Raw genomic sequence first — 25,989 nt, forward strand, 5'->3', positions numbered from 1 at the left:
ATACTATATAATAATAAACGTCATATTTTAAAAATTATGTATCAATTTATTTAGATATATGTATTAGGATGTTGGATTACTATTTTGCTAAGTGTGTATCATCTGGCAATGTAATATGTACTGATGAATGTCATATTTTGAAAATTATATATTGATTTATCTAAAGGTATGTAATGGGATGCTAGATGACTATTTTTCTAGGTATATATCGTCTCACCATATACTATGTATTGGTGAATATTATATTCTAAAAATTGTATATCAATTTAATTAGAGATGTATACTAGGTCGTTACTAGCAGTATATCAAAAAAGCTTACAATATGTATATGAAAGCCGATGAGTGTGTACCACATAACTATATGGTGTATACTAATGAACAATATGTTCTAAAAATTATATATTGATTTATATGGAGGTGTATATTGAGATGCTGGATTACTATTGCTATATGTATATCATCTGACCATGTACTATATACATGTGAACACCATATTTTAAAAATTATGTATCAATTTACATAAATATTTGTATTGGGTCATTGGATGAATATTCTACTAGGTGTATATCTCTTAACCATGTAATATGTATTAGTAATTTTTAAGATCCGTATATATTTCATCTAAATACAAGATTTTTGAGAACTGTTAGGATATTCTTACAAAATGGAACTGAAAATTTCATAGAAATTAGACCTGTTTGTCAATCTAGCTCATATTTTTTTAAGAGCCTATCCAAATCCTGCATGAATCCTTGACTTTAGGCTATAGGAAGAAAAAAAAAAGGCCTATGTAGATCTTTTTCTCTTCCTATAGAATTTGAGTTAAGTAGAGTATGGTTGATGTAAGGTCATGTTTAAATCAACCGCACATTTTATAAATTTTATAGAATTTCTAGCTAAATTCTATAAAAATAATACTTTAAGTGGTTTAAAAATCTTGAAATTGCAAGCGCCCATACATTCACTGCATATTTCACTGGCTCAATGCAGCAATCTTCATGGTGAGGATGGATATAAAACATAGCTGATAGGTGGTGGTTCCAATCACCAACTTTTTTCGTAACTACTTGATCTCTCTTGAATTTTTCTAACATGGTTAGTGAGTTAACTGGCGTTTTTGTACCTAACCAGAGCGAGCGTGGACTCGCGACATTCGGAGGGGCAAACGGAGCCAACGAATTTTCTCGCATGAACTTTCCGGTACGAATCTCCAATCCCGCACAAAAACCATCTCTACGGACACACCGATTGAACGGCCATGATTCACCCCAGCACACCCTTGCAAGCCCCATCCCTCCAGATGCCGTCCCCAAGAAGCTTTATCCACGCACCGCAATAAAACCAGAAGGATCGCACCAAAGTTAATTCCCTCCTTGGATGTCTTCTTGATTCCCTCCGCGCTCTCTCTCTATCTCTCTCTGGCGGTGTCATGTCGGGGCTTCTTCACCCATGGAAGAAGCTGAGAGAGCCCGCGACGCGCGCCGCCCGGCATGCCGCCGCCGCCGCCGCCCAGAGCCGCCCGATATGCACCCGCTCCGGCGCCCCCGTCCCGCATCGCCGCCACCCCGGCTTCCCGCACCGGCAGGAGCGCCACAAGTGGGCCGGCGGTGCCGACGAGCTCCACACCGGCCGCATCCGGGACGAGGCCAACTACCCCTGCTGCACCAAGCACATGGAGGTCCTCTTCTCCAACCGCTCCCCGCCCTCCATTGCCGGCGCCGGTGACCGTGGCGGCTGCCAGGCCGTCAACATCTGCCCCAGCTGCAAAACCGCCTACTACTTCCGCCCCCACAAGCTCGTCTCCCTCCAGGGCAAGTTCGTCGAGATCGAGGGTGTCCGCGGCCCCGACCTTGAGTGGGAGAGGGACGCCGGCGTCGGGGAGGACGAGAGGCAGGGGAATCGCCTAAAGACCTCGTTCTGGGAGGCGCTGAGGTCGTGGTACGACGGGGAGCCGCCTGAGAACTGGCCGCCCATGCCAGGACCGCCGGAGAGTAATGGATTAGCGGTGCACACGCCGCCAGGCCCACCATTCCCGCCGGATTTGAACGTGGTGAGGGTGGCCAGGCCCGGCGGGGGCGGGGGAGGAGCGGGGACTGGTGATGGAAGTGGATTCGCGGGGGAGGACGGGTGGGGCGGGGCGAATTTGGGGAAGGAGTTGCCGACGCCCAAAGATATCTGCAAGGGGCTCGATAAGTACGTGGTTGGGCAAGATAACGCTAAAAAGGTACTTTTTTTTTTAATCACTTTCTTGGCAAATTATTTGAACTTAAGGTTCTTGGATATAGAAGATATAACAGAATTTCTATATAAGAAATCGATTCTTTTGTTAACATACAATTCTTTAAATGCGAGTTTAATATGACAAAGTCTAAAAATTTTGGAAGATACTGGAGAGCACTCTGATCAACGATTTATTTCTAATTATAAATTTGTCGATTTACTGAAATTCTTTCACTGCTTTGTTTGATCTATACCTTTGAGCGGCATTCTTTTACAAAAAAACAAAAGGCTATATGTGAGTCCAGTGGGAAAAATGTGAGCTGCGTTGCAACAATCACACTCAAAAAGTGATGCTTCTTGAAACCCAAAACAAGTCGTAACATTAAGTCTGCACTCTTGACATAATTAGAGAACTTGTAAACATTAAGGCTGCAAAGTTCAAGCTCTGTTATGGTTAAGCATGAAGTTCTTCATGACGTGGCTTTTCCTATCCAATTTTCACATAAGATGTAATGCAGAAAATAAAATCCATGCCTTCATTCCATTCCTGCCAGGTAAAGGGTGATTCCATGTTATTCTTTACTCTTCAACAGCATCCTTTTGGTGGAAGAGAAAGTTCAAACTATTAAGCTGATAGTTCTGCTAGTTTCACATGAAATTGCAATGAAGTGAAAGAAGGCGAGCAAATTCATCCTAATACTCTCTCAAAAAGACATGCTCACTGCAAATTATGCTTTGCTGGAAAGACTGCCACAAGTTGCAGTCCACCCTGTATGAACTACTTTGGTGGAGGATGGTCTATCATCCAAAAGTGAATGTTACTTCTTTTGGGCATACTCCTACCTTCCAAGCTGAGTTAAAGGGATGTAATAGAGAAAATATTTCAGATCTGGTCTTCATCTCTCCAGTCAAAATGTCTACCAAATAACCTCATTCTTCACCCTAGAACACCACTCAAGTTCTTCAACTTGATCTTTTTATATCCAACTGTTCATCCATATTCCATGCTCTAGTTCTTGAGTACCCAAAAATAAGGTGCAGTCCTTCAAATAGATCAAAAGTAGAATGGATCAGAAGAAGATAATAGAAGGGAAATATGGGATGAAGAATTAAGACTTGGCCATGAAGATATTGTGAAGAATCCATCGTCTTGTCATCTTTTAGACTCCTAGAATAAAGATTGATAGCCTTTATTATTTTTATAATGTTGTCTTTTCAATTTTAGTTTCCTCCTAAAAACAAGATTCATACTTTCTTTCACTCATCCTTGCTCCCTTGGGGATGTGTTTTGAAAAACTTTTTAATTCCAAAGTCACTTAAAATAGCCTTAATAATATGTTTCCATTATATCGTAGGAGGGTCTTTTATTGAATTACCTAGTATAGCCTGAAAACAGATTGATTCTTGCAAGGGGATGTGCTGACAATCCTTTAACTGGTAAGTAGGAGTAAAATAAGTCCCAAGGTAACTATGAATTTGGACAGCTATCTTGCTGCCTTGCTAACAGTGATTAGTCAGTATTGCAGGAAATAGTTGAGCTCCATGAATTAAATAGGCTAGTGAAGAATAAATTCATACTTCATGATGATTGTAGATGGCAGGCTGTCAGTTCATGTTATATGTATTCTTCTATACATTTACTGTTGTTTTTCTGGCACCTGGTCCTTTGCTTGAGTCTACTTTCTCCTTCGATCAACCTTATCTGTTACCAATTGAGTGATCAAAGATAATTCTCCATAATATCTGGTTTTATCTCTCAAGATACCAAGTCTCATGATTGATTTCTTTATTCTTTTTATCAGATACCATGTTTATCTGGTTAAACCAATAATGAGAATTTATTTTTCTTAATAATAATTAATTATTTGTTTATCATGCCTTTAATTATTTCTAGAATTTTTGTTTTATGATTAGTAATCCATAAAAATTGCAGGTGCTATCTGTGGCTGTGTACAACCACTATAAAAGAATCTATCATGCATCTTTACAGAAAGTGTATGTTTTCATATGACCTTTATATCTATTTCAGTTTTCTGCTATAATGCTATGGCTTATGTTGATCTTGTCTTGTTATATATTGTTTCTTTAAGTTTAAGCATATCTAGATTGTTGACTTGCATTTATAAGCATCAAAAACTTGCTTGTTCTTGTGATGGTCTTCTGATGGTTATGCTGAGCTGAATTTACTGAAAATACACAGATCTGGAGCTGATTCAGGGAATTTTGAGGCTGAAAATGATGATGATAATGTAGAGTTAGAGAAAAGCAATGTGCTCTTGATGGGCCTTACTGGCTCAGGTATAATGTCTTCCTTTTTATTTGTTACATTTTTATCATGTGATGGTTTTGCTGAACATGCTGGCACTTGTTATGTCCTATCTATCACCATGAGAACTAAAAAGGAATTATCTACTGGATTTTATTGATTGATGGTCTGACCTACATATAAATTCTTGTGTTGTCTGTAAGGACAGGAAAGACATTACTTGCAAAAACATTAGCTCGCTTTGTGAATGTGCCGTTTGTTATTGCAGATGCAACAACACTGACACAGGTAAGTGCGCTACTGTTCTTTTAGTTCCCTACTATGTTGAAAATAATAATTATATATTCTTTTCTTAGTATGTCCTATGATCCAAGTATCTTTACTGTTGCGATTTCCTAGCTTTTCAGATCTAATACTTCTTTTTTCTTACAGCATATATTTATGATTTTCTTACGATTTTTTTATCCTCTTATTTTAAATTACCTTATAAATGGTTCCTCTATTTAAAACTCTCATATTTCGCATGAAGCTGGGAGAAAAATCAAGAAATTCCATAAATGGAAAATTCAAGTTTTATCTGCCCCATATAAGTTATCATGTGCTTGTGTTGGTATGCTTTCTTGCTTTTATGCATGTATCTTGGTACATGCATCATAAGAAAATTCCATAAATGGGAAGAAAACATCTGATGATATTTTTAGGAATTAGAGTCATGGCCAGTTTATATAGTGGTATGAGTAATTCATCTTGATCTATTGAGATCCTCATGGAGTAGATCCTTTAAGAGGAAGAGTGAAATTTTTGGGTCAAATCTGCTATCTGCTCAGTATTTTTTTTAATTGCAATCATGGGCAATTGGGCGTTACTTTTGGGTAAACAATTTACATTCTAGCTTATACATATTTATTTTTTTCTTAAAAATGATGCTTTTGCGAGGATGCAATGAAAGCATAGCAAAGAGAAAAATGCTTCTGGTTAAGGTTTGCTTAACATCTAAGTTGGATCATATTCTATATTTTGGTCTTAATGATTCTTTGAGAGGATACTTCAGCTTAGGTAGTCTTTGCTTCTTTTTTTTTGAACCCCAGTTGCACTAAGTATTACATCGATTAAATATTCCATACAGGTCTATATAAATCAAGTAACCTCCATGCTAGCTGCAAAATTTGGCGAGTTTTCAATAAAGTTTACTACTCCTCCCTTGGTGGAACATGTGAGAAGGTATTGCGAGCTCATGTATGTTTTTCAATTAGATGTTAGGTGAGGCGTGTTCTGTAAGATTAATGTAAATAGGGCTTATGACAATGTTAGATGCCTTTGGAAGCACGCAGTCATATATTTTACTAGGTTTCGAGTCTTCAGAAATATATCAATGGTTGGTTGGATTCTTTTTCTCTCTAGTCTTTGATCTTAGAGCCTGCCTAGACTAGGTGATTTACTTTCCACCCTGTAATCCCAGCGTGTAGGGTGTTTATCATGAAGATGTTTGAATGTGAATTATGGAGCATCTGATTGTATGATGTTCTTTGTTTTTTTGTAGTGGGAGAAATCATTTTGTCTTGTATGAAGATTAGGCTCCATATGTGCTATGAAGGTATATTGATAAAGAACAATTTAATTTTCATTTATTTGATCAATTGATCGCAGAGCTTGTTAGCTAGTCTTGTGAAATATACCTTGCAGTAATCTCTTTTGTTTTTTGAGGGACATCAGTAGGCCCCAGGCACTGATACAGAAAAGAGCAAAAACAAGTTAGTTAGGGACCTTTCCAGGTTTTTAAGGTGGGCATTCTTTATGTAGTAGGTCAGTGAGAGGCCCTGGTCATTGATAGGTTTTGTAAAGAAAAACAGCAAAACAAGCTATTTAGGGACAGAATCTTCTCCCTTGCTAGGTCTCAAAGGTGAGAAGACTTTTTTACTTGCCTACGAAACTTATGCCCTAAGTTAACCTGTTGGCTGCAAGGGAGAAGACTTTCTGTCTTTTTCCTTTTTGTTTTTTTAATTTTTTGGGTGGTGTTGAAAAAATGGAGAAGAGGAAGTTGACAATTGTCAACCATAATCTTAACCATCAAACGTTGTGCCAATAATTTTGTGTCACTCTTACGAATCTTAAGTTACCAAGTATTCCTATCTATGCTACCTCTAGTGTTAGTTCAAACCTTTTCATATCCATTTTCACAACTTCCATCCATGTTACTTGAGGTCTTCCCTTTCTCTTTATAAGTCATTCAGCAAAAGGTATAGTTAACAAAGATTAAGGACTGGTGGTAATTGTAATTTGTAAAACAAAATAATAAAGCATAAAAAAGGTAACCAAATAGGAGAAAAGCAAAAAAGCAAAAGAATAGGAGAAATAAAAAAAAAATTTACTTGGCCCAAGTTGAATGTGTGCTTTTGTTTGCATTATTGCATGTGTCTTTATGTTGCATGTGAATTGCGAAATGTTATAAGTATTTAAGTTATAGGAATAAGAAGATTCATACAACCTTAGCTGACTATTTGACCAATGCTGAAGTCTTTAACAGCTAAATAATTGAGGAATATTGCTGACTAGCTGCTTATCAGATTACATGCTTTATTTGTACAAGAGATAGCTAAGCAATTTCTACTTGGTAGATAATGATACCATGCACATTTCAGAATTACATCACAGTTAACTTATCTGCATGTCTTTATATTTGCTTTTTGTATTTCAGTGCTGAAAACTGAATGGACAAATATTTGTACAGGCAGGCTATGTTGGAGAGGATGTTGAATCAATGTTATACAAGTTGCTTACGGTATGATTTTGGATTTTCCCTGTTTAGATGTTTTATATTGCTTGTTGGTGATCCGACCTTATTACCTTAGTGTCCATGATATTAAAGAGAATTGAATGCATACTATGATAACTATAATCTTATTTGCCATTGCATTCTATGGTAACTATAATCTGAATTGCGGCATTATTTGTATTTCTTTGCAAGAATACTGTCATTAGTTTTTGACATTTAGCATGAATCATTCTATTGGAGGTATTGAGAAATTCACACTACTCCATGGACATATTAGGATTTTCCTGTTAATGGTTTCAAAAAATATGTTTAGTTGTATGCCCTACTTAAAAAAAGTCAACTGGTCAATTAATTATGCAATTAAAGTAATATAACATAACGAGGATACCGATTTAAGAAATGCAGTCATTAATTAGGTCCTCAATAGGACATTTTCAATTTCCTTCCTTCCTTATGTTTTTTTTTTCTGTTTCTAAGGTACCTTTCCTATGATACCTATGAACAGTACTAGGACACTATTGAGCTTGCTGATGCAATTCAAATGACTGCTACAGTAATAGTTTGCTTGGCTGGTCCATTGGTGCTGTCAGTTATTACTTTCCGATGACTGAAGTTGTTTAATTATTTATATGCATTATGTGTCTTAATTTGCTGGGCTTTTTCCTCAATAAATTGGCTATATGAAGGCCATGCTGAAGGTGTAAGGATATTGCTGAAAGATATATGACATTGCCAAAGAAAATAATGATCCCAAGTGCATAAATATTTGTGAACTAGTACTTGAAAATTTTTGAATCTTCATTATCATGCCTCTGTTTATAATGTAAGTATCTTGTCTTATACAATATGTTGCCATTTTGTCTTTAACTGCTTGCTGTCTTTCTTGTGTATTGCACCTTAAAACCTTTTCCCTTGGAATATGTCCTAGTCTCCCTTTGTAAAACAAGCTAGCCCTGGTTCTCTCATGCAGTGTATCTGTTGACACCAATCTTCTTTTGTCTCCCATTTCTTATTTAAGAAGTACTCTCTCATTTCCTCTTTTTTTACCTAATGAGTTCATTCATCTTAAATATACCAACAAACTACATCCAATCTAACCTAGATTTGTTTTCATTTGTTCTTTCTTGTTGTTTACTAAATCCCCAACCAATTGCGACTCCATAAAGTACCTGCAATTATCATGTATGCTTTGATAGATCTTTTCGTCGTTCTTGTGCCCACCATGCAGATCTGGGCATCTACCTTTCTAGACCACCTTTGGTCTTTGTTGGAGATAATGCAGGCTATTTTAACTGGCCTCCTTCACTTTATCCTATATTTCAGCAATTTTTGAACTTCCTATAGTTTCATTGTAATTTTTCTAAGTACACAGAATGAGTGTGATCAACCTTAACATTCTCATATATGCTATGCTTATCTTATATATCTAAACTATTTCTTTCTGAACATTTTAGGCCATCTAACATTATGTACCTTAATAATGAAAGTTTGAATGTCACTCTCAAAGTAAGCATTTGCCTCATTTGTCTTATTTTGTTTCTGGTAGAATTCTCTTCTCTCTCTCTCTCTCTCTCTCTCTCTCTCACACTCCCCCTTCCCCCTGGATATATTTGAATGTATCTTTAATTTAAGACAATAATTGTTATCATTTTGTGGCATGCCAAGGCAATCATTACTACCAGGGCTGCATCTTATATATTTCATTACAAAAGTTTCTTTTAGTGCACTCTGATCTTGCTTGGGCTTCCTCCGTTACTTTTAGAATCAAACCTTCGTACCTTGAACAATTTATTACCTGCATATGATATTTGCCATGGAGATAGCTCTTGGTAATCAACAATCCACTAATCTATTGATTTGAATGAAGAGAGAAGAAATTTCTTTTTTCAATCTGGTCCTCTGACAGAAAAGAATAAGAGAATAGTAAAATTTATGAAGTGGGATTTTTAGCCCCTTTTGTTTTCATTAATTGATTAGTAAGCTAGTGTGTAGTACCTCTCTTTCTACTGGTGTGGTCCATTCTCCTTTGGTGAACCAGATTTCTCTTCTAACCAAAAGAGGTGAAGGTTTTTCTGAATTAGTAAGGAAATTACATTTGAGTGAAACTTGTGCATGAGTTAGATCTTGACTCCTACATTAAGTGTCTCCTATCACATCACCTAATTCTTTTGGATTGAAAGATATGCCAGATCAAAGAGTTACCAAAAAGGAATGTTTTAGTTTGACCGCCCCGCTTCTAGCCTTAAACTTCATTGAATCCCCATGACATCTAGATCCAACAAACCCCGAAAGAGTGGTTCGCCCTCATAGTCCTTGAACTTGGAATAGAAAGGTTGAGAGAGGGAGGGGAAGAGAGAGTGACAAACCCGGAAGAGAGAGATGGTGCATCGTGGCTTCACAATGAGGAACCCTGCAAGGACTCAAGTCCCGATGGGACGTCCTGTGGGACACTGAGATGGGGTACCATCCTACATATCGGGATATGACCATCCCACCATTGTCCTAGCATTCCGATCGGCATATCTTGGGACATCTACTATCCCAAGTGTCGGGATATAGTGGGATGGCGACGTATCCCGTTCTATGGAAAAACCGGAACATCCTTCTCTCACGGGATTTAAAATCTTGCCTTGGAACCCTAAATGGCTTCCTAATGGGGGGCTTTTTAATACCCAAATGATGCTTTAATGCCCATTTTACTTGTGGTCTATTGGAAAAGCCAGTCCTTGGGGACATCGGATGCACCCGATCTCGAGTGTGAAGATGCAGGATGGTATATAGGGTGTTGTTTCATGGAAAAAAATGGTATGCCCTCCTATGATCACTTTTGAACCTTTGGTCTTGGATGTGGCGGATTTTGTTCCCAAACCTTATCTAAACCTACTCGAAGTGGCCAAGTTGGTCTACAACTGTTTTGATGAGCTCTGAAATCAAGGTTTGCTGTCTCAATACCGGACCTTATACTGGTACCATCTTATTACAGTGTCGATACGTGGTTCGGTAGGGTACTGCTCAATATATGATACAGCATACCGGTACAATACGCTCAGTATGGTACAAGACCAATTGATACGGCACATCTTGTCTAAAATCATCAATTACTGGGATTATAATTGCTTCTCCTGCTTTTCTTGTAGGCCTGTAAAAAATTGACACTCTCTACCGCTGCCATGACTCTAAAGTAATACAAATTGAGGTCAAGTAGTTGACATCTACACTTCAATTTCTAGAAGAAGTATGATCATCATTCTTGGGAGTATTATCATGGCGAAAAGCTCGAGTGAAAATTGGATGCCAAATATTCTTGACTTCTCCTAGCAATTTCAAAGATATCGGGAACTATGAATTTATTTCATTTCTATGTGATTATTGAAGAAAATGCTGAATCCTTATACTGCTGTGTCCCATTTATTTTGCAAATGCACCTCAAACATTCCGACTTACAATTTTTTTTTTGTTTTTTTTAAAAATATGTTAGGTTGCTGAGTTCAACGTGCAAGCAGCTCAACAGGGAATGGTATACATTGATGAAGTTGATAAAATAACTAAGAAGGTATTAACGTTGATTAAGTTATTGATTAAATATGGCTTCATTTACAATTCGTTGACAGGCTTTATAAATGGTTAACTTTGCAGGCTGAGAGCCTAAATATTAGTAGAGATGTATCTGGTGAAGGTGTTCAGCAGGCATTATTGAAAATGCTAGAAGGAACTGTAAGTCATCTATCATGCCTTAGTATTACTACTTTTATTTTCATATGTATTTATCACTAATTAGATTGTACATCATGTGAATGTGCATAGCATTCAAGACCCTTGGCACCATCTTTAGGAGCTCTATGGTATTCCACTTCGTATCCATAAGACATACAGCAAAAGTCTAGCAATCATCAAAAAGCAAAAGAACAAATAATTTCCTCCTTTTCATATATGCATGATACTATTCCCATAATTTCCAAAAAAATAGAAGTGCATATTTCATATGTTTTGTGTGATATTATAAGGTTATTATGAATTCATCACAGGTCCATTTATGTAGTGCCCATTTGGTTCCACTGATTGTTGTATTTATACCAATGATCATAAATAACAAATGGTCTAAATATTTGGGTTTAAATATTTGTGAATTAAATAGAAATATTGTTAGCAGTTAATGAGAAATCGACAAAAAATTTAGACTCACCGTATTTTGTTTAGATTGCTAGATCGATCAATATAAGTGCACAATTGGAGCAATGCTAGTAGGCAGGTAACATTTAAAGTAAGGTTTGCAATCTTGGTGTCAAACAACATACCATTACCATGTTAGTATAGTGTTGGTACACCCAGTTGGGTTGGTTCAGCTTATCAACATGTAGTATGCCCCCCTACTACATGATAGGAGTATCATTTTCGTATCAATACAGGATAGTATGCATTGGTACTATGAAGCTTGATTTAAAGTATATGAAGAAGACTCTACAATGATGGTTAAGTATATTGACTGGTGGAAATATATAGATTATATGATTTTAGAAGAGAAGTGTTGGTAAACGACGAGGGTGAGTCCTGGCGCAACAGTAAAGTTGCTCCATTGTAACCTAGAGATCACTTGTTCGAGACATGGAAACATCCTCTCCGCGCATGGGGGCAAGACTAGGTACATTTGACCCTCACTAGACTCCACAATGGTAGGAGCCTCATGCAATGGTCTGCCCTTAATGTTGGTAAAGACAAATATGATTAGATAACCTACTTTCCCTTGATGTAGCTCTACAGTCATAAGTGTATGTGTGCTGATAAGTATCTTGGTTCTGAGGGTAAGACATTAAGCTTAGAACCACAAATAAATTTTATCCCTTTGTGCTGACTAATTATGGTGGTGATGCTCCTGAACATACGATCTTGGATATCTGTTTCTTCTGATGACTGAGTTCTCTAAGACGATTCATTATACACTGAAAACATGCATCGCATGTGCCAGTAAACATGATTTTTTTTTATTTTGTGTTTCTATAAATCATTAGAGACTCAAGTCCCTGAAGTTCCATAGCAGGGATGGGGAGTTGCACAGATGCTTCAGGTTGAATGAGAATAAAGAGATTTGTTAGAATATATATTAGAAATGTCACTTTTCTGCAGATTGAAACAAACATTTTAAAGTATATCATTTTTATTGTAATTGTTTCACATTGTATGAAACTTCTGAGTTTTAAGAACCAAAATGTGTATGTACTGCTTATTCATAAATATTAGTTTGAATTTGGATAAAATAGTTTTTTTTTATTTTGAGATATGGATTCCAAAGCTGGCCGTAAGAAAAATGTCATAATCATTTTCACTTTAAGACTAAATATGATTATGTCAGTGTGTTTTATAATACCTCATTTTCGTGCTTGTCCAAGTTTACAATAACAATGATTATGAAAAGTAGGGCAGGATTTGTGAGTGGTAGATTATTGATAGCAGGAAACATGTAATCATGTATGTGGCCCTAGAACAGATGCTGCCCTTTGAAGCACTCAAAAATTTGCAACAAGTTAGAGAGATATATGGATATGATCTTTTCCAACAATCCCTTTGAGATATATGTCTTCATTCATCTGCTCTCAAGAACTTACTACGTTCATGATTGATTCTTTTTGCTTTTGATTCCATTATCTGACTTGCATTAAAATATAATAATGCTATCTGTCTAGTGTTGATTCTTGGCAGAGATATCCTCAAACTGTTTTTGCCGCATGATAATTGGTGGATCAATCCCCTGTCCTTTATCATTTGAACTATAGAGAAAAAACTTGGTTTGCCTCTGCTGTATTCTGAAACGTTCTTCCAGATGCCTGATATTTATCAGATCATATAATTATTATTTCAGCTTCCTGATGATCTCTCATTTCATTAACATGTTTCATGAATTGTAGGTCCTTGAACTTGAGCAGAACTTGTCCAAAGACAGCTTGAGACTTCCAATATTGCTAATTTGTTGAATAAATTTGTGGAATCCTTCTTTTGCATTAGTGTTTTCATATTGCTGTAAATGAATGCTTTTTTTTTAATCTAATCATTATGGAGGTTTAATGGTGCGAGCTGAATTATGTGGTACTCTTGTTTTGGTTTCAATAAGAACTGAAATTCAAATATCTTTTTGTGCAGATAGTCAATGTTCCAGAGAAGGGAGCTCGGAAGCACCCTCGTGGTGACAATATACAGGTATTGAAGACATGATATTTCTTTAGAATATGCACAATTTTTTACTATCCCAACTTTTTCTTATTTCTTAATGTTGAACTATTTTTTCTGCATGTTTTTGTCACTTAAAGTCAAGGCAATTCTGGTTATGGTCCTGTCGTTTCTAAAGTAATATGCTTGTCTTGCTTCATCTTTTGGATTTCAATTATGTATGCTTGTGATATTGTATGATCTCAAAACTGTAATGACTAACCCATCAGAGTTTATCAACTTACGAGTCTCATATTTACGGAGTAACCATGGCCTATGAACCTTTTCTTTTTTTACTTTCTCCGACATGCTGTGTTTGAGGCCATTGCACAGCTAGATTACTCTAGTCAGAAAGTTTTATGCTGCTGGAGTTAAAGTCATCCAAGTTCCCTCTACCTTGATGCCTATTGTATTTTAAAAAAGTAGATGGAGCATGCAAAATTGTTTCATACACTAGGACACAAGACATAGCACAGACATATTTCCATTTCATTCTACTAATCTATTGTCATGATATCTATATACGATTTGGAAATTTAGCGCAAAAAAGGAAACTGCACCTGAGAAGTTTGAAGTAAACCATGAAATAAAACAATACTGCAGTTTCGAGATTCCTTATGGAAGGCGCTAATTTAGAATTTCCTCTTCATGAATCTCTTAATGGTCTCCTATTAACATCTCCTGTATATTCATTCATCTGGTTAAATTGCATATAAATCATCCATAAAGGTTAAAACAAATTAAATAAATAAACTCCTTACTGTAAACATATTTCAAAATATAAAACCTTTTCAAGTATTTTTGTTGCAAATTTGAAGCACGTGTAAACTTTGTCGTTGGAGAATAATATGCCGTTGTTTCCTTGCTACTTGATTGTGGACATGTATTATGGTTTACACAGCATTGGTGAAAGGAATATTCATGGTTCAGGCTGACTGTTCTAGAAGGTTAACTGTACTCTTCCAACTAATTAAAATAAAATCATTACTTTGTGAAATTGCAACATAGCAACTATCATAGACATAATCGAGGGATAAATAATTAGGGTACAAATTTCACTTAACTTCCTGCTGCAGCATGCTTGTTCATTTAATAAATAGATAAGAAATTGACCAGGGTGTCACCATTTGAATCCTTTTCTAGTATCAGTTTTCTTTGGTTATTCTGTAGGTCTACATTGACATTTACGCATGTAAGTTTGATTTAGTATATAATATAAAGTTACTTTGTAACAGAACTTTTGTATTTATGGACTTACAATAGTTTTAGCAATTTTATTTCTTTTATCATAGTTTCACACTAGTTTGATATGCAGATAGACACAAAAGATATTCTTTTTATATGTGGCGGTGCTTTTGTTGATTTGGAAAAGACAATTTCTGAAAGGTAATAATGTCGAATATTTGTAATAATCTTCCTCAAATAGTTATTGCTGAACATGCTGTTTGTGGAGGACCTGAATTTTTGGTCTGGAACAGACGACAAGATTCTTCTATAGGTTTTGGAGCACCAATACGGGCAAACATGAGAGCTAGTGGGTTAACAAATGCTGCAGTGACGTCATCCTTGTTGGAATCAGTAAGGATCCAAAAATTAAAAGGCCATGACTGGAAATCGATTGATGTCCTTTGTATCATTGACAACATAATAAATTTACCTTGCACAAGGACGTGGACTTCTTTCCTTACAAATGACACAATTAACATGCTATGCGCATTATTTTCACAGGTTGAAAGTAGTGATTTTATAGCATATGGCCTCATTCCGGAATTTGTTGGACGCTTTCCAGTACTGGTTAGTTTGTCAGCACTGAGCGAGGACCAACTTGTTCAGGTATTACCTTGTCTGAATTTTCTCTCTTTTGTTCTTTCATGAGATTTGTTTCAATCTTCTCAACTATGTATCATGTTAATTTAGTAATTTGCCGGCTTAATATTTATCGCTTAATTTGGTGGGTGGGTCAAGTTTGTTTGGCTGTTGCATTAACAGAAGGTTGGGTGAATGAAACTATTGTACCTGTCTTTTTATTTATAGAATTTATTTTGATTCTCGGGAGGCTTAATTTAACTTGAATTTTAAAATTATTTAGCTCAAACTTTTAATGTCTTTGAATGCAACAATCATGTTACTTGGTGGAAGCTCTTCTTTTAAATTAGTGCTTGATTTTTCCAAAATTTAATGAAGTGACATGGCTAACTTTAGGTCTTGATGGAGCCAAAGAATGCTATTGGTAAACAATTCAAGAAATTATTTCGCATGAACAACGTGAGTGTCCCTGTTCTACTGATATCATTTGGTGCCTTTATTTGACAAAAACTGTTTATTTTTGTGCCTTAATGTGGGTGCCTCTTCCAGGTGACGCTACATTTCACAGACACTGCACTAAGGCTGATTGCTAAAAAAGCATTGGCCAAGAATACTGGTGCACGAGGTTTAAGAGCAATATTGGAAAATATTCTTACAGATGCCATGTATGAGGTATGTTTCTTGACTTTTGCAGATTTTTGTCTCCTTTGCTTATAATCAACATAAACAAAATGATCCAGAAAATAGAGATCTGATTGAGCGGCGTACAATGTATTCCAGTATCTGACTTAGTAGGATCTCACTTCACACGATTAACGCATGTTAACTATTGCCCTTTTAGTTATGAATTTTTAATAACTTTAAATTCTGGGTTCACTTGGTTTCAGATTCCAGATGTAAAGACAGGCGATGAGCAAATAGATGCAGTAGTGGTGGATGAAGAGGCTGTTGGCTCTGTTGACAGACCAGGTAGTGGAGCTAAAATTCTTCATGGCGATGGAGCTTTGGAACAGTACCTTAAAGAAAACAAGATAAAGGATCGAGCGGTACGTACATGTTACTCCATGAATCTTACTAAATTCTATTTTTCTGCAAAACATATAGATTGATGGCTGGAACAAAATGAATGCAGAAAAGGATTTTGACTTCTTCTAAGCCACAACATATGCTCTGAATTCCTGTTAAATTTCTGTACTCCAAACATTGCACATCTGAAGCTTTTACTTAACAGAAGCTGCACCGTTTCTACCGCACATTTTTTTGATAAGATTCTACTACACTATTTACTTGGGTGAATTTGAACTTCCAGTTGAATTGTCAACCAGCTGTTCCACTTATACATACAGCAATTGCTGTTTGGCACAAATGAAGGCCTAAAATTTACCAATTTCTGGGTGGATACCCACTTAAGTGCAGACGTTTCACATCTGGCTGTTATTTGTGTGGAACGGCTGATCGAATTCCGCATGTTAATCATTTGTCTGTTGGGGAACAATAAAAAACAAAGAATTCGAATACTTAATGCACAAGTCTAATTGATGAATTCTGCAGGCAATGGTTGATGGGTCAGAGGGTGAACTGGAAGGGGGATCTGAACTCTCATCTAGAGCCATGAGCATGTAATATCTAGCAGACTACATTTATTGTAAAATCTCCATTTTTATTGATGTAATTATAATCCTTGTATATGAAGTTTATTTTTTAACTAGAAATATTTCATGCTAATTTAAGCATCAGGACATCGTCCAAGTCATCATATTTCTGGCATATCGAACTGTGCATGGCAGATAAGAGAATTATAGTGCCCTATTCTTCCATTCTTTGTTGTCAAACTAGAGATCGTAAGACAATGGAGGTGAAGTTTAATTATGTGATCTGCTTCTCGGAAAAGTTTAATTATGTGATCTGGAGCCATAGAGGAGCATGCTATCCTCAATTTTTTTTCAGTAACCAAGTTTCTTTCGATATATGGCATATGATAACTCTGGTTTTTTAGTTCTCTGTGGACATGGACGCGAGACATTTCTGTTATAATTCATTTGTGATTTGTCCATCAATGAAACCAGGATTGCATTCTTGTGTTTGCATACTGTAATCATACATTAATTCAAAAAAGAAGTCCGAAATTTAAAAACTTTTTTCTTTTCTGTGAGAGGTTAGAAGTGGTGATATTCTATTCCGCTTTCAAAAGCCATTACATTCGCAAGTTTTGTGGCAGAAGATGTGCAATGAGTTTCAAAATGTCACGATTAGAAGTACCTGAAGCAGTTACAGCAAGGATACGAAAGCAATGAAATTAAGAATGAGTTGTCTTTGTCCTTTCATCATGCTAAAATTAATGAGTAAAACCACAGATAGATAGATAGAGAGAGAGAGAGAGCCGATTCATAACACGATAATAGACATGGCTGCCAAATGAACAACCATCCTGCTCAGAATAAAGTCGCTGGCATGGACAGCTGACAGGAGCAGAACGAAGGATAAGGCGAACAACCTCATGATAAAGAACTAGTCTCTTTAATACCATCACTATTAATTATATCAGTTAACAGGGTACTGCAAAGCATTGGCATCTCAAAACATTGAGACACCCATCCCAGTTTACAGAGAGATCAATGTTGGTCCATGAAAAAGTTTGGTAGTTCATCATTTCCAGTTCCTAATCGAAATTGTAGTGCTTATCCACAGCCACTGAGACATCCCAGGTACACTTCATGCCTTTGGGGAACTCCACCAGATCACCCGGCCCAATCTCCACGAACTCATCACCATGCCCATCGGGGTATACTTTCACCTTTCCTTCCAGCAGATAGCACGTCTCCTTTGCGGTGTATGTCCATGGGAATTTACTAGGAGCACATCCCCACCTACATACATAAAGCACGCAAAAATGGCATCATGAAGACATCCCCACAGCAGCTATGAAGCAAGCCCATCTTTCTACTGACATGCATTTTAGCATAAATATGTGCAAGAATCAAATCCCATATATTAGATAAATCTTTAATAGTTATATAGAATAAAAAAAATTAGATAATATTTTCTATTAGTTCTAAGTCATTAATACAAGAGTACTATATGATCATAAATTTCAGTGCGCCGACCCCTTCTGTGCCAGATCAGAGAAGCAGAAGGGCCAACTACCGAATCCTACGATGTACCAATGTAAGTCTCAATTCCTACGTGTCATACATGTTATCAAAGGTGGAGCAAGGGTTTCCAAGCTGTGTCCCATCCTAAACGGTATGCAAAGGTATGCTTGGTTTATAGACTCGACCCAAGTTTGAGTTTATACGGACTGAGAATCCAAAGGTATGAATGATTCATAGACTCGATCTAAGGTGAAATCTAGGCTCGATCCATTCTCAAAGATCTTTTGTGTACATGTGCCCAATATAACAACCTGCCAATCTCGAGAGGTGCCAAAAGAGGGCCTAGAAATTGGAACTAGAAATAGATGATCTTGTTATCTTGATATTGAACTTTTTTTTAAAAAAAAAAAATCATGGACACAAAACTTTTTTCTTTTTCCATTTTTTCAGATTTAAAAGTGCGCTAAATAAAATTCCCACAATTATCGACACTGAAAATGAAGAGTAAAAAAAAAAAATCCCGCAAAAGAGAAAAGAGGTGGAAAGAAGGGGGTTTTGATGATTACTTGGGCCATTGGCGGACGCCAAGCTCGGCGAGCTTGGACTCAGGAGGGTTCCTCTCGATCTTGATCCCCAGCTTCTCCGTCGCCATCGTCTCGGCTCTGATCCTGAAACCCGATGCCCTCCTGTTCCGTGCTCGCGCTGGTATTTGAAGGGAAGACAGAGAAGAAGAAGAAGAAGGGAAGGAGGCTCCGAAGAGAAGTGAGCAAGAAATTGGAGTTCGATTGGTTATCATAGGGCTCGCCATCGGCGACTTTCCAGAAAGGTAGAGCAAAGTCTCTCTCCTCTTTTTTTATTTCTTTCTTTCTTTAATAAAATTGAGCATGTTTCAATTTTCTTCGTAATTTCTTCTTGCTATTTCGGAACCATTCATTTGTTATCCTAAGTGTACGATCAGGTGTAGATCTGTATCATGCAAGGACAACGGAATGGTACCGGATGCCGTACCAATTGGCACCTAATCCGATTCACTACCAGCCGGTAGCCAAAAATACTGCAGCGCGCACTTTAGCCAAATGCCGCAGCGTGCTGTGTGGCAAATCTAATCGGACTTGGTGCAAACCGGCCGAATCGGACGAAACCGGTCTGGTTCCGTCCGATTCACTCTTCTACCGGCTAGCTTTGGCCCCATAAGAGCTGGAACCGTTTTATATACCCGAACCGACGCGGTCAGAAACCGGATCGACTCTATTCAGCTTGAACTGTGCGATATGGCCCGGTTCGTCATTTCTTGGAATCATGTCAATCCAATATCTGACCGACAACATTGAGAAAACTGGTGACAGAGCTTGAAAGAAAACATTTTCATGAGAAATTTAAATTTTGATCATCAAATATATTTCAAATGTGACTATCTTTTAAAATTAAAGGTAAATTATATCGACTTAATAATTTAAAAAAATTATATTCACCATATGAAATTTATTTTTATCCAATACTTTAATGTATAACTTAACATAACATTAATTAAACTGTTAATCTTAAATGAACCTAAATATTATTATATAATTTTTTTCAAAAAATGACCAAAATAATTTTAAGTGACATAACAACCATCCCACGGTATTAAAAAAAAAGTACATCCTCATCTCCATTTTAAAAAATAAGTAAATTATAAAAAACCTCTTGAGTTTACATTTATTATACTTAGACCTACTAGTTTGTAAAACCTACACTTATACCTAGTTAAATTAATGATATTAGCGAATCCGTTTACTTCATATGAAATATCAAAATTGCTCCTGCATGATGAGTAAATTACAAAAAATCCCTAAGATTAGGGATAAATTATACTTACATCCAATAGTTTGAAAAATCTACATTTATCCCCCCGAGGTTTGTTTTTATCTAACACTTTAACTCATAACATTAATAAAATGTTAGCCAAATCAGTAACTTAAATGGGACTAAATGGATCATCAGAAAAAAATAAAAAAATGGCCAAACTAGCCTTAAGTAATATAACATCCACTCAAGAAGGAGAATAGTTGAGAGGCGCTATGGGTCTGAGCTTGATCTTAATGAATTATCAAAAAAGAGCCATGTGCTAAGAGAAAAAAAGTCTAGATTTCTCAAGCAAGTGGATGCTCTTAAAATTTTCTGTTGTAGGAAATTAACATCAAGAGTTTTGTCGCTTGAGCCAGCCTATTCATGGTCTAAGCCAGGCTATGGAACCGTAACTGATGCACTCTCAAAAAAAATAAATTCTTACACATGTACTGATTTGGATCTTTTTGATGATAGGCTGTCAGAGCTATTATAGCTCCATATATAGATATAGGAATCCTCATTCACAACGATAATGTTAAGGAATAATGTATATAGTATTGGACAAGTAAAACTCAAACTTAGTAAATAATACATATGCATCCTTGATCTCTATAAAGTGGTGGGTGGGGAAGGAAGAACAAAATCTGATCAGGAAGGACGGAGGCTGGTTGGGAATGATGCTCATCATCGGATGTTGGTTGGGGAAAAAAGCTTGTTGTCGGAAGGGATGCTCGTGGTGGGGTGATGAAGTGGGAAAGAACCTCGAGCCATTTAATCTCGAAAAGAAGAAGACTCTTGAAGATGCAATACTTCGAAGAGTTTCGAGAGTCGGAAAAGTGAAAGAAGAGCCTTATTTCTTATAAATGTAATTTTGACTTTTTACTTCAGATAAACAGTTTCACAAATGCTGTCAATTTAAATAGGTGTAAGTATAGGTTTTTACAAAATCTTGTGTGTAAGTGTAATAAATATAAACCTTAGAAAGATTTTTGTAAAGTTATTTTGGTTATTTTTAACTTTTTTATTTTTTTGGCGTGGCATTTGGGTCCTATTAAAAGTTAACGGTTTGACTAACATTCTATTGAGTTATGCGTTGAAGTATTAGATAAAAATAAACCTCAAGGGAGTAAGTATAGGTTTTTTATATTATTGAGTATAAGTATAATTTACCCCTAATCTCAAGATGGTTTTTGTAATTTACTCAAAAAAATTTCAACTTTTCATATGAGATAAATGCTTTTACTAATACTGTTAATTTAATTATGAGTAAATATATATTTTATAACTATTGGGTGTAAGTATAATATATGTAAACTTCAAAAAAAATGTTTATAATTTATTTAAAAAAACATCTGGTTCAAAGTCATATCATATAAAATTATATATGATGACCGGAACATGGGATATTAATTATTCAATACTCAGATAATATTCCAAGAACTCTCTAAATGAAGACATCAATGAAAAAGAATCTACGTAGTTTGTGGCTTTCAAGAGTTGCTGGCACATTTTCTTCAACTATATGGGTTGAAGGAATAGGGATTACTTCAATAATCAGGACAACATTGTGGCAATTGGTAAGCTGCAGTTCAGCTTTCTTTGGTTGTGGCCATCCTCTTTCCCCGTTTCCCTGTCACTTTTCACTCCACCCAAACCGAAGGAGTACCTGTGGCCAGCATTGTTCCATGTCAGCACCATCATCTGCCACATCATCCAAATGAACCCAACCATATCCTCACAATAGATTACGCAAGCTGAAGTCCCGACCAATCACAGCCTTGGAATCTAACTCCCAAGCGGTCCCACCACATCGACCATTTCAACCATTTAAGTCCCTCTCACCACCCTCCCCTCCCCGCCACACACCGCGCCCTCCTCGACGGCCACCAGTCCACCGTCTTCTTCCGGCCGGGATTCTTCAGCCAAGAGACCATGGCATCCATTGCAGCAGCGACCGCTCCGGCCTCGTTGGGAGTGTCGGAGATTCTCGGCACACCACTGAACTCCAAGGCCGCAGCCCGCACGGCTCCGGCGCCATCGAGCGCTGGGTCTTCTAAGATTGTTTCGCTCTTCTCCAAGAAGAAGGCCGCCGCTCCCCCTCCGAGGACAAAGCCTGCTTCCATCTCTCCGGCCAACGAGGAGCTCGCCAAGTGGTATGGTGAGTGACTCTCATTTTTCCTTCTCTCATGATTGGTTTTGAGTTCAGTCTGTGTTTGAATTCATAATTTTTTTAACTGCTTGGTGAAATTATACTTTGAGATATTGAGTTGGTGACTGAGTATATATGGTGCATGCGGTAATGGGTGGCAGGTCCTGACAGAAGAATCTTCTTGCCGGAAGGCTTGTTGGACCGCTCAGAGGTTCCAGAGTACCTCACCGGAGAAGTACCCGGAGAGTAAGTCCTTGACAAACCACTACTATGTATGTGTAGAGGCTGCATGCTTGCACAAGGACCTGATTGCCTAATTTTTGACTTACAACTTAATTCATGACATTTTAATTAAGAATCTTTTGGTTTCTCAATGAATTGAGCAATGTTGGAGCCTTATTAATGGTGTAAAGATTCATATTACTCGGACATTTGATTTCGATATCCGATTTGCATCTATTACTATTTCTCAATGTTTATTTGTGAGGAATATGAAGTTGCTCTCTCTTTATCTCTCTCGTATGAAAAAACTTAAAACTATTGCAAGGATATCTGTGTAATGTGGCTGAAACTATAGATTATGGATCCTAATGTTGTAATGGTCAAGTTATGCCTGCTATTAGTGGACCGATAGGGATCTGCCAGATATATCCCCTCCCTCTGTTGGATTTGTAGTCGTAGCTATCAAGCCTTGTTCCAACTATTTCGGATCAACCATCTCGAACAAGGAAAAAGGGAAAAAAAATAAAAATAAAAGAAAGAAGAATGAAGGGACAAGGTCAATGCACTTGATATGTTACATATTTTGAATCTGATGCTTTGTTTATTATGTAGACTGCACACAAGAAATTGGATTTTCTCAAGTCATGAACAATCTAGCATTGATAAGTTGAAATTGCTTTGGATGAAGAAATATAAGCGAAAAACAGAATGATTATCAGTTTCCAGCAAACAATGATAAAGACAGTGAAAGATGGAGATTGCTATTTCTCGTTAGACGTTTATAAAGCTATAGATTATTCTTGCAATAACAAAAAACTTCTAAAACTCGAAACAAAACCAACAAATATTAAAATGGCTTTCATCTGATCCACAAAAAATAAAAGGAAGAAATGCTTTCTAGTTGAATGAATAAAGTGAGATATCATAAATCATCTCTTATATCCAGCAATTGTTGATGTCTTGCCGAAAAAAAATTACTTGTAGTTGGTTTTGTTGTGATGTTCTGTATAACCCAAGCTTATTGACCAAAAAGTATTTTATACGAATTCTTTTGGAAATATGGAAAGCTGTATTTTTCTCTGTGCCATAAGAATACACATGATTTTAGTAGAAGAAATTTTCCATTTAAGGTAGCACATCTGCTTCCTAATCTCCTTAGAAACTCATCAGCTCACCTGCTTCCTAGGTATTTTCTTACTAAATTTTTTTGGAAAAACCTACTTCCCTGTATCCACAACTGATCCCCTTCCAGTTACGAAGCACAGCATCATTGCTTTTGTACATTTTAGTGCTCTAAATTAATTGAGTTACTAAGCTCTTTGAAGAAAATAGTTTGATGTAGAACGTACATAATTTCTTTTTTTTTTGAAGGTTATATAATTTCAGAAATCGAGACAGTAGAAGCAATGCTGCATATGTGCCTTTGTTAGAATTGAGTAATGTTTTCGAGTATCAACGTAAAGGGCTGTTAACATATACTATATTGCCCTAATATTTGAAGAGACATGAAGTTCAAGACCAACGTATTAAGAAAATACCATGATATGTTCAATTTAGTGCTGAAAACTACTCACTGAGGCTTTCCATGTTGAAATTATAAATCACATGGTAACGGGTTTTGTGCCATTTTCTCCTTGCAGTTATGGCTATGATCCTTTTGGGCTGAGCAAGAACCCAGAAAATTTCAGCAAGTAGGTGAACTATCTTGCAAATTATCTATTTTCCAGTATTTTTTTTCACAGAGATAGTATGTAGGCATTTCCTTCCTTCTGAGATCTCCACAATTTAGCTTTCTTTCTTTCAACAACTCATTTAGCAGAAAACTAGCAAAATTCTCCAACTTTCTTGTGGCATCTAGGCATTTTGGTTCTATCTTGTAGCATTTGGGCAATTTGGCTTTTTTTTTTATTGGGGCTAGCCTTTGCAAGACTCAAGTGGAGTGCTTAAACTTGGTAACCCACCCTCTTTCTGCTTGTACACTTACAACTTCATACTATTATGCAGATACCAAGCTTATGAGCTCATTCATGCAAGGTGGGCCATGCTCGGTTCCGCAGGCTTCATTATCCCTGAGGCTTGCAACAAATTTGGTGCTAATTGTGGCCCCGAGGCTGTTTGGTTCAAGGTACACAAGCTATTCATTTTGATTTCAGGCAATCCAAATTTATATCGGTAGATTGCTCTTTTTTCATTAAGATACTAGAATCCTCTGTTTTTGGTTTTAGAAAATACATAATATTGGCCAACATTCCCTCAATCTTTCTGAACAGTGAGGCTGCAAGTTTGTTTATAGTGCATATCTGGGTTTTTTTTTTCTCATTCTTTGACATGATTCACTTGCTTAAGTCATAATATTTGCATAGTCATCATTATCCAGTTAGTATTTACATACTGGTCTGCAGACTGGTGCTCTTCTCCTAGATGGAAACACATTAAATTACTTTGGAAAGAACATTCCAATCAACCTTGTTTTTGCTGTCATTGCTGAGGTTGTCCTTGTCGGAGGTGCTGAATATTACCGAATCACCAATGAACTGGTAAGAGAAATTTCATCTTTCAGTGTGAAAATTTTTGTTATTACTCTCATATATTACTCTCTGACCAAATATTTTACAGCAATTGCTAGCTTTGACTTGCATACAGTAAGTTACCAAACACCTCTATCACATTATAACTACTAACACAAGCACCACAACTTCTAATAACAAATTAAGCACTCTTCACTGTTAGGCTCCTCTTCTAGCTGCTGTGTCCACTGGTAGTAACATTAGTAAGCCCATGGAATGGCATTAACAATGATTTGGGACCTATAAATTAGTTTTGTTAGTTGTCAGAAAATTTCAATGAGACCAAATTGATCATTTGTTTTTCGGTTGTTCTGTAGAATTTCGAGGACAAGCTCCATCCAGGAGGTCCATTTGATCCTTTGGGGTTGGCAAGTGATCCTGACCAAGCAGCATTGCTTAAAGTAAAGGAGATCAAGAACGGGCGGCTGGCTATGTTCGCAATGCTCGGCTTCTTCCTCCAGGCCTACGTGACTGGTGAAGGTCCTGTGGAGAATCTCACCAAACACCTGAGTGATCCATTTGGAAACAATTTGCTTACCGTGATCGCCGGGTCAGCTGAAAGAGCTCCAACCCTTTAACTTTTTCCTTGCCTCCTTACCACCTTCGAATTCAATGCTATCCAAGTTTGTGAGATCATTCAGGCCTCTGTAAAATGTCTGTGTACTATGCCTGTTTTCATGAGACTTTTGCAAGCAATTGAGATTGATATCTCATTCTGGATGACCAAGCTTTTGGAGGAGATGTGATGGATTTTGTGAGACTTTCTTTCTAATTGCCCTCGCAATGGTGGCAAGCTTGCTCACATGTCCAGGGTTGGACCAACCCAGTTCCAACACTGGCCAGTCCATTAATTTGAAAGCTGTTGG

General features: G+C 36.9%; 3 protein-coding genes across 3 annotated transcripts; 2 read left to right on the plus strand and 1 right to left on the minus strand.

Annotated features, from left to right (window-relative positions):
- Window positions 1-1,354: 1,354 nt before the first annotated feature.
- LOC103701617 (CLP protease regulatory subunit CLPX1, mitochondrial-like) lies at window positions 1,355-16,999 on the plus strand. Its single transcript, XM_008783753.4, has 15 exons — window positions 1,355-2,224; window positions 4,154-4,215; window positions 4,421-4,518; window positions 4,695-4,774; window positions 7,215-7,265; window positions 10,738-10,812; window positions 10,896-10,973; window positions 13,392-13,448; window positions 14,773-14,843; window positions 14,936-15,035; window positions 15,186-15,290; window positions 15,660-15,722; window positions 15,813-15,935; window positions 16,151-16,309; window positions 16,815-16,999. The coding sequence occupies exons 1-15, from the start codon at window positions 1,430-1,432 to the stop codon at window positions 16,884-16,886; spliced, it is 1,989 nt and encodes a 662-aa protein (XP_008781975.2). The 5' UTR covers window positions 1,355-1,429; the 3' UTR covers window positions 16,887-16,999.
- A 762-nt stretch (window positions 17,000-17,761) lies between these two features.
- Window positions 17,762-19,217, minus strand: LOC120106681 (uncharacterized). Its single transcript, XM_039119716.3, has 2 exons — window positions 18,922-19,217; window positions 17,762-18,130 (listed from the first exon to the last, which is right to left on the minus strand). Exons 1-2 carry the CDS (start codon window positions 19,161-19,163, stop codon window positions 17,923-17,925), a joined length of 450 nt encoding a protein of 149 aa, XP_038975644.1. The 5' UTR covers window positions 19,164-19,217; the 3' UTR covers window positions 17,762-17,922.
- A 2,792-nt stretch (window positions 19,218-22,009) lies between these two features.
- Window positions 22,010-25,843, plus strand: LOC103701619 (chlorophyll a-b binding protein CP26, chloroplastic-like). Its single transcript, XM_008783755.6, has 6 exons — window positions 22,010-22,343; window positions 22,496-22,580; window positions 24,197-24,247; window positions 24,561-24,681; window positions 24,959-25,093; window positions 25,441-25,843. Exons 1-6 carry the CDS (start codon window positions 22,118-22,120, stop codon window positions 25,699-25,701), a joined length of 879 nt encoding a protein of 292 aa, XP_008781977.1. The 5' UTR covers window positions 22,010-22,117; the 3' UTR covers window positions 25,702-25,843.
- The last annotated feature ends 146 nt before the right edge of the window (window positions 25,844-25,989 follow it).

The sequence above is a fragment of the Phoenix dactylifera genome, chromosome 13 (genome assembly GCF_051530095.1).
Source record: "Phoenix dactylifera cultivar Ajwa chromosome 13, Ajwa_hap1_PhDact_Kaust_v1.1, whole genome shotgun sequence".
In the NCBI taxonomy this organism is placed as follows: Eukaryota; Viridiplantae; Streptophyta; class Magnoliopsida; order Arecales; family Arecaceae; genus Phoenix; species Phoenix dactylifera.

Coding starts and splice junctions, on each gene's coding strand:
- LOC103701617 (XM_008783753.4), top strand. CDS start 1,430: ATGTCGGGGCTTCTTCACCCATGGAAGAAGCTGAGAGAGCCCGCGACG. Junction 4,775..7,214: donor ATGCAACAACACTGACACAG/GTAAGTGCGCTA, acceptor ATATTTGTACAG/GCAGGCTATGTTGGAGAGGA. Junction 15,723..15,812: donor AATTATTTCGCATGAACAAC/GTGAGTGTCCCT, acceptor TGCCTCTTCCAG/GTGACGCTACATTTCACAGA.
- LOC120106681 (XM_039119716.3), bottom strand. CDS start 19,163: ATGGCGAGCCCTATGATAACCAATCGAACTCCAATTTCTTGCTCACTT. Junction 18,131..18,921: donor GGCGTCCGCCAATGGCCCAA/GTAATCATCAAA, acceptor TTATGTATGTAG/GTGGGGATGTGCTCCTAGTA.
- LOC103701619 (XM_008783755.6), top strand. CDS start 22,118: ATGGCATCCATTGCAGCAGCGACCGCTCCGGCCTCGTTGGGAGTGTCG. Junction 22,344..22,495: donor GGAGCTCGCCAAGTGGTATG/GTGAGTGACTCT, acceptor AATGGGTGGCAG/GTCCTGACAGAAGAATCTTC. Junction 22,581..24,196: donor ACCGGAGAAGTACCCGGAGA/GTAAGTCCTTGA, acceptor TTCTCCTTGCAG/TTATGGCTATGATCCTTTTG.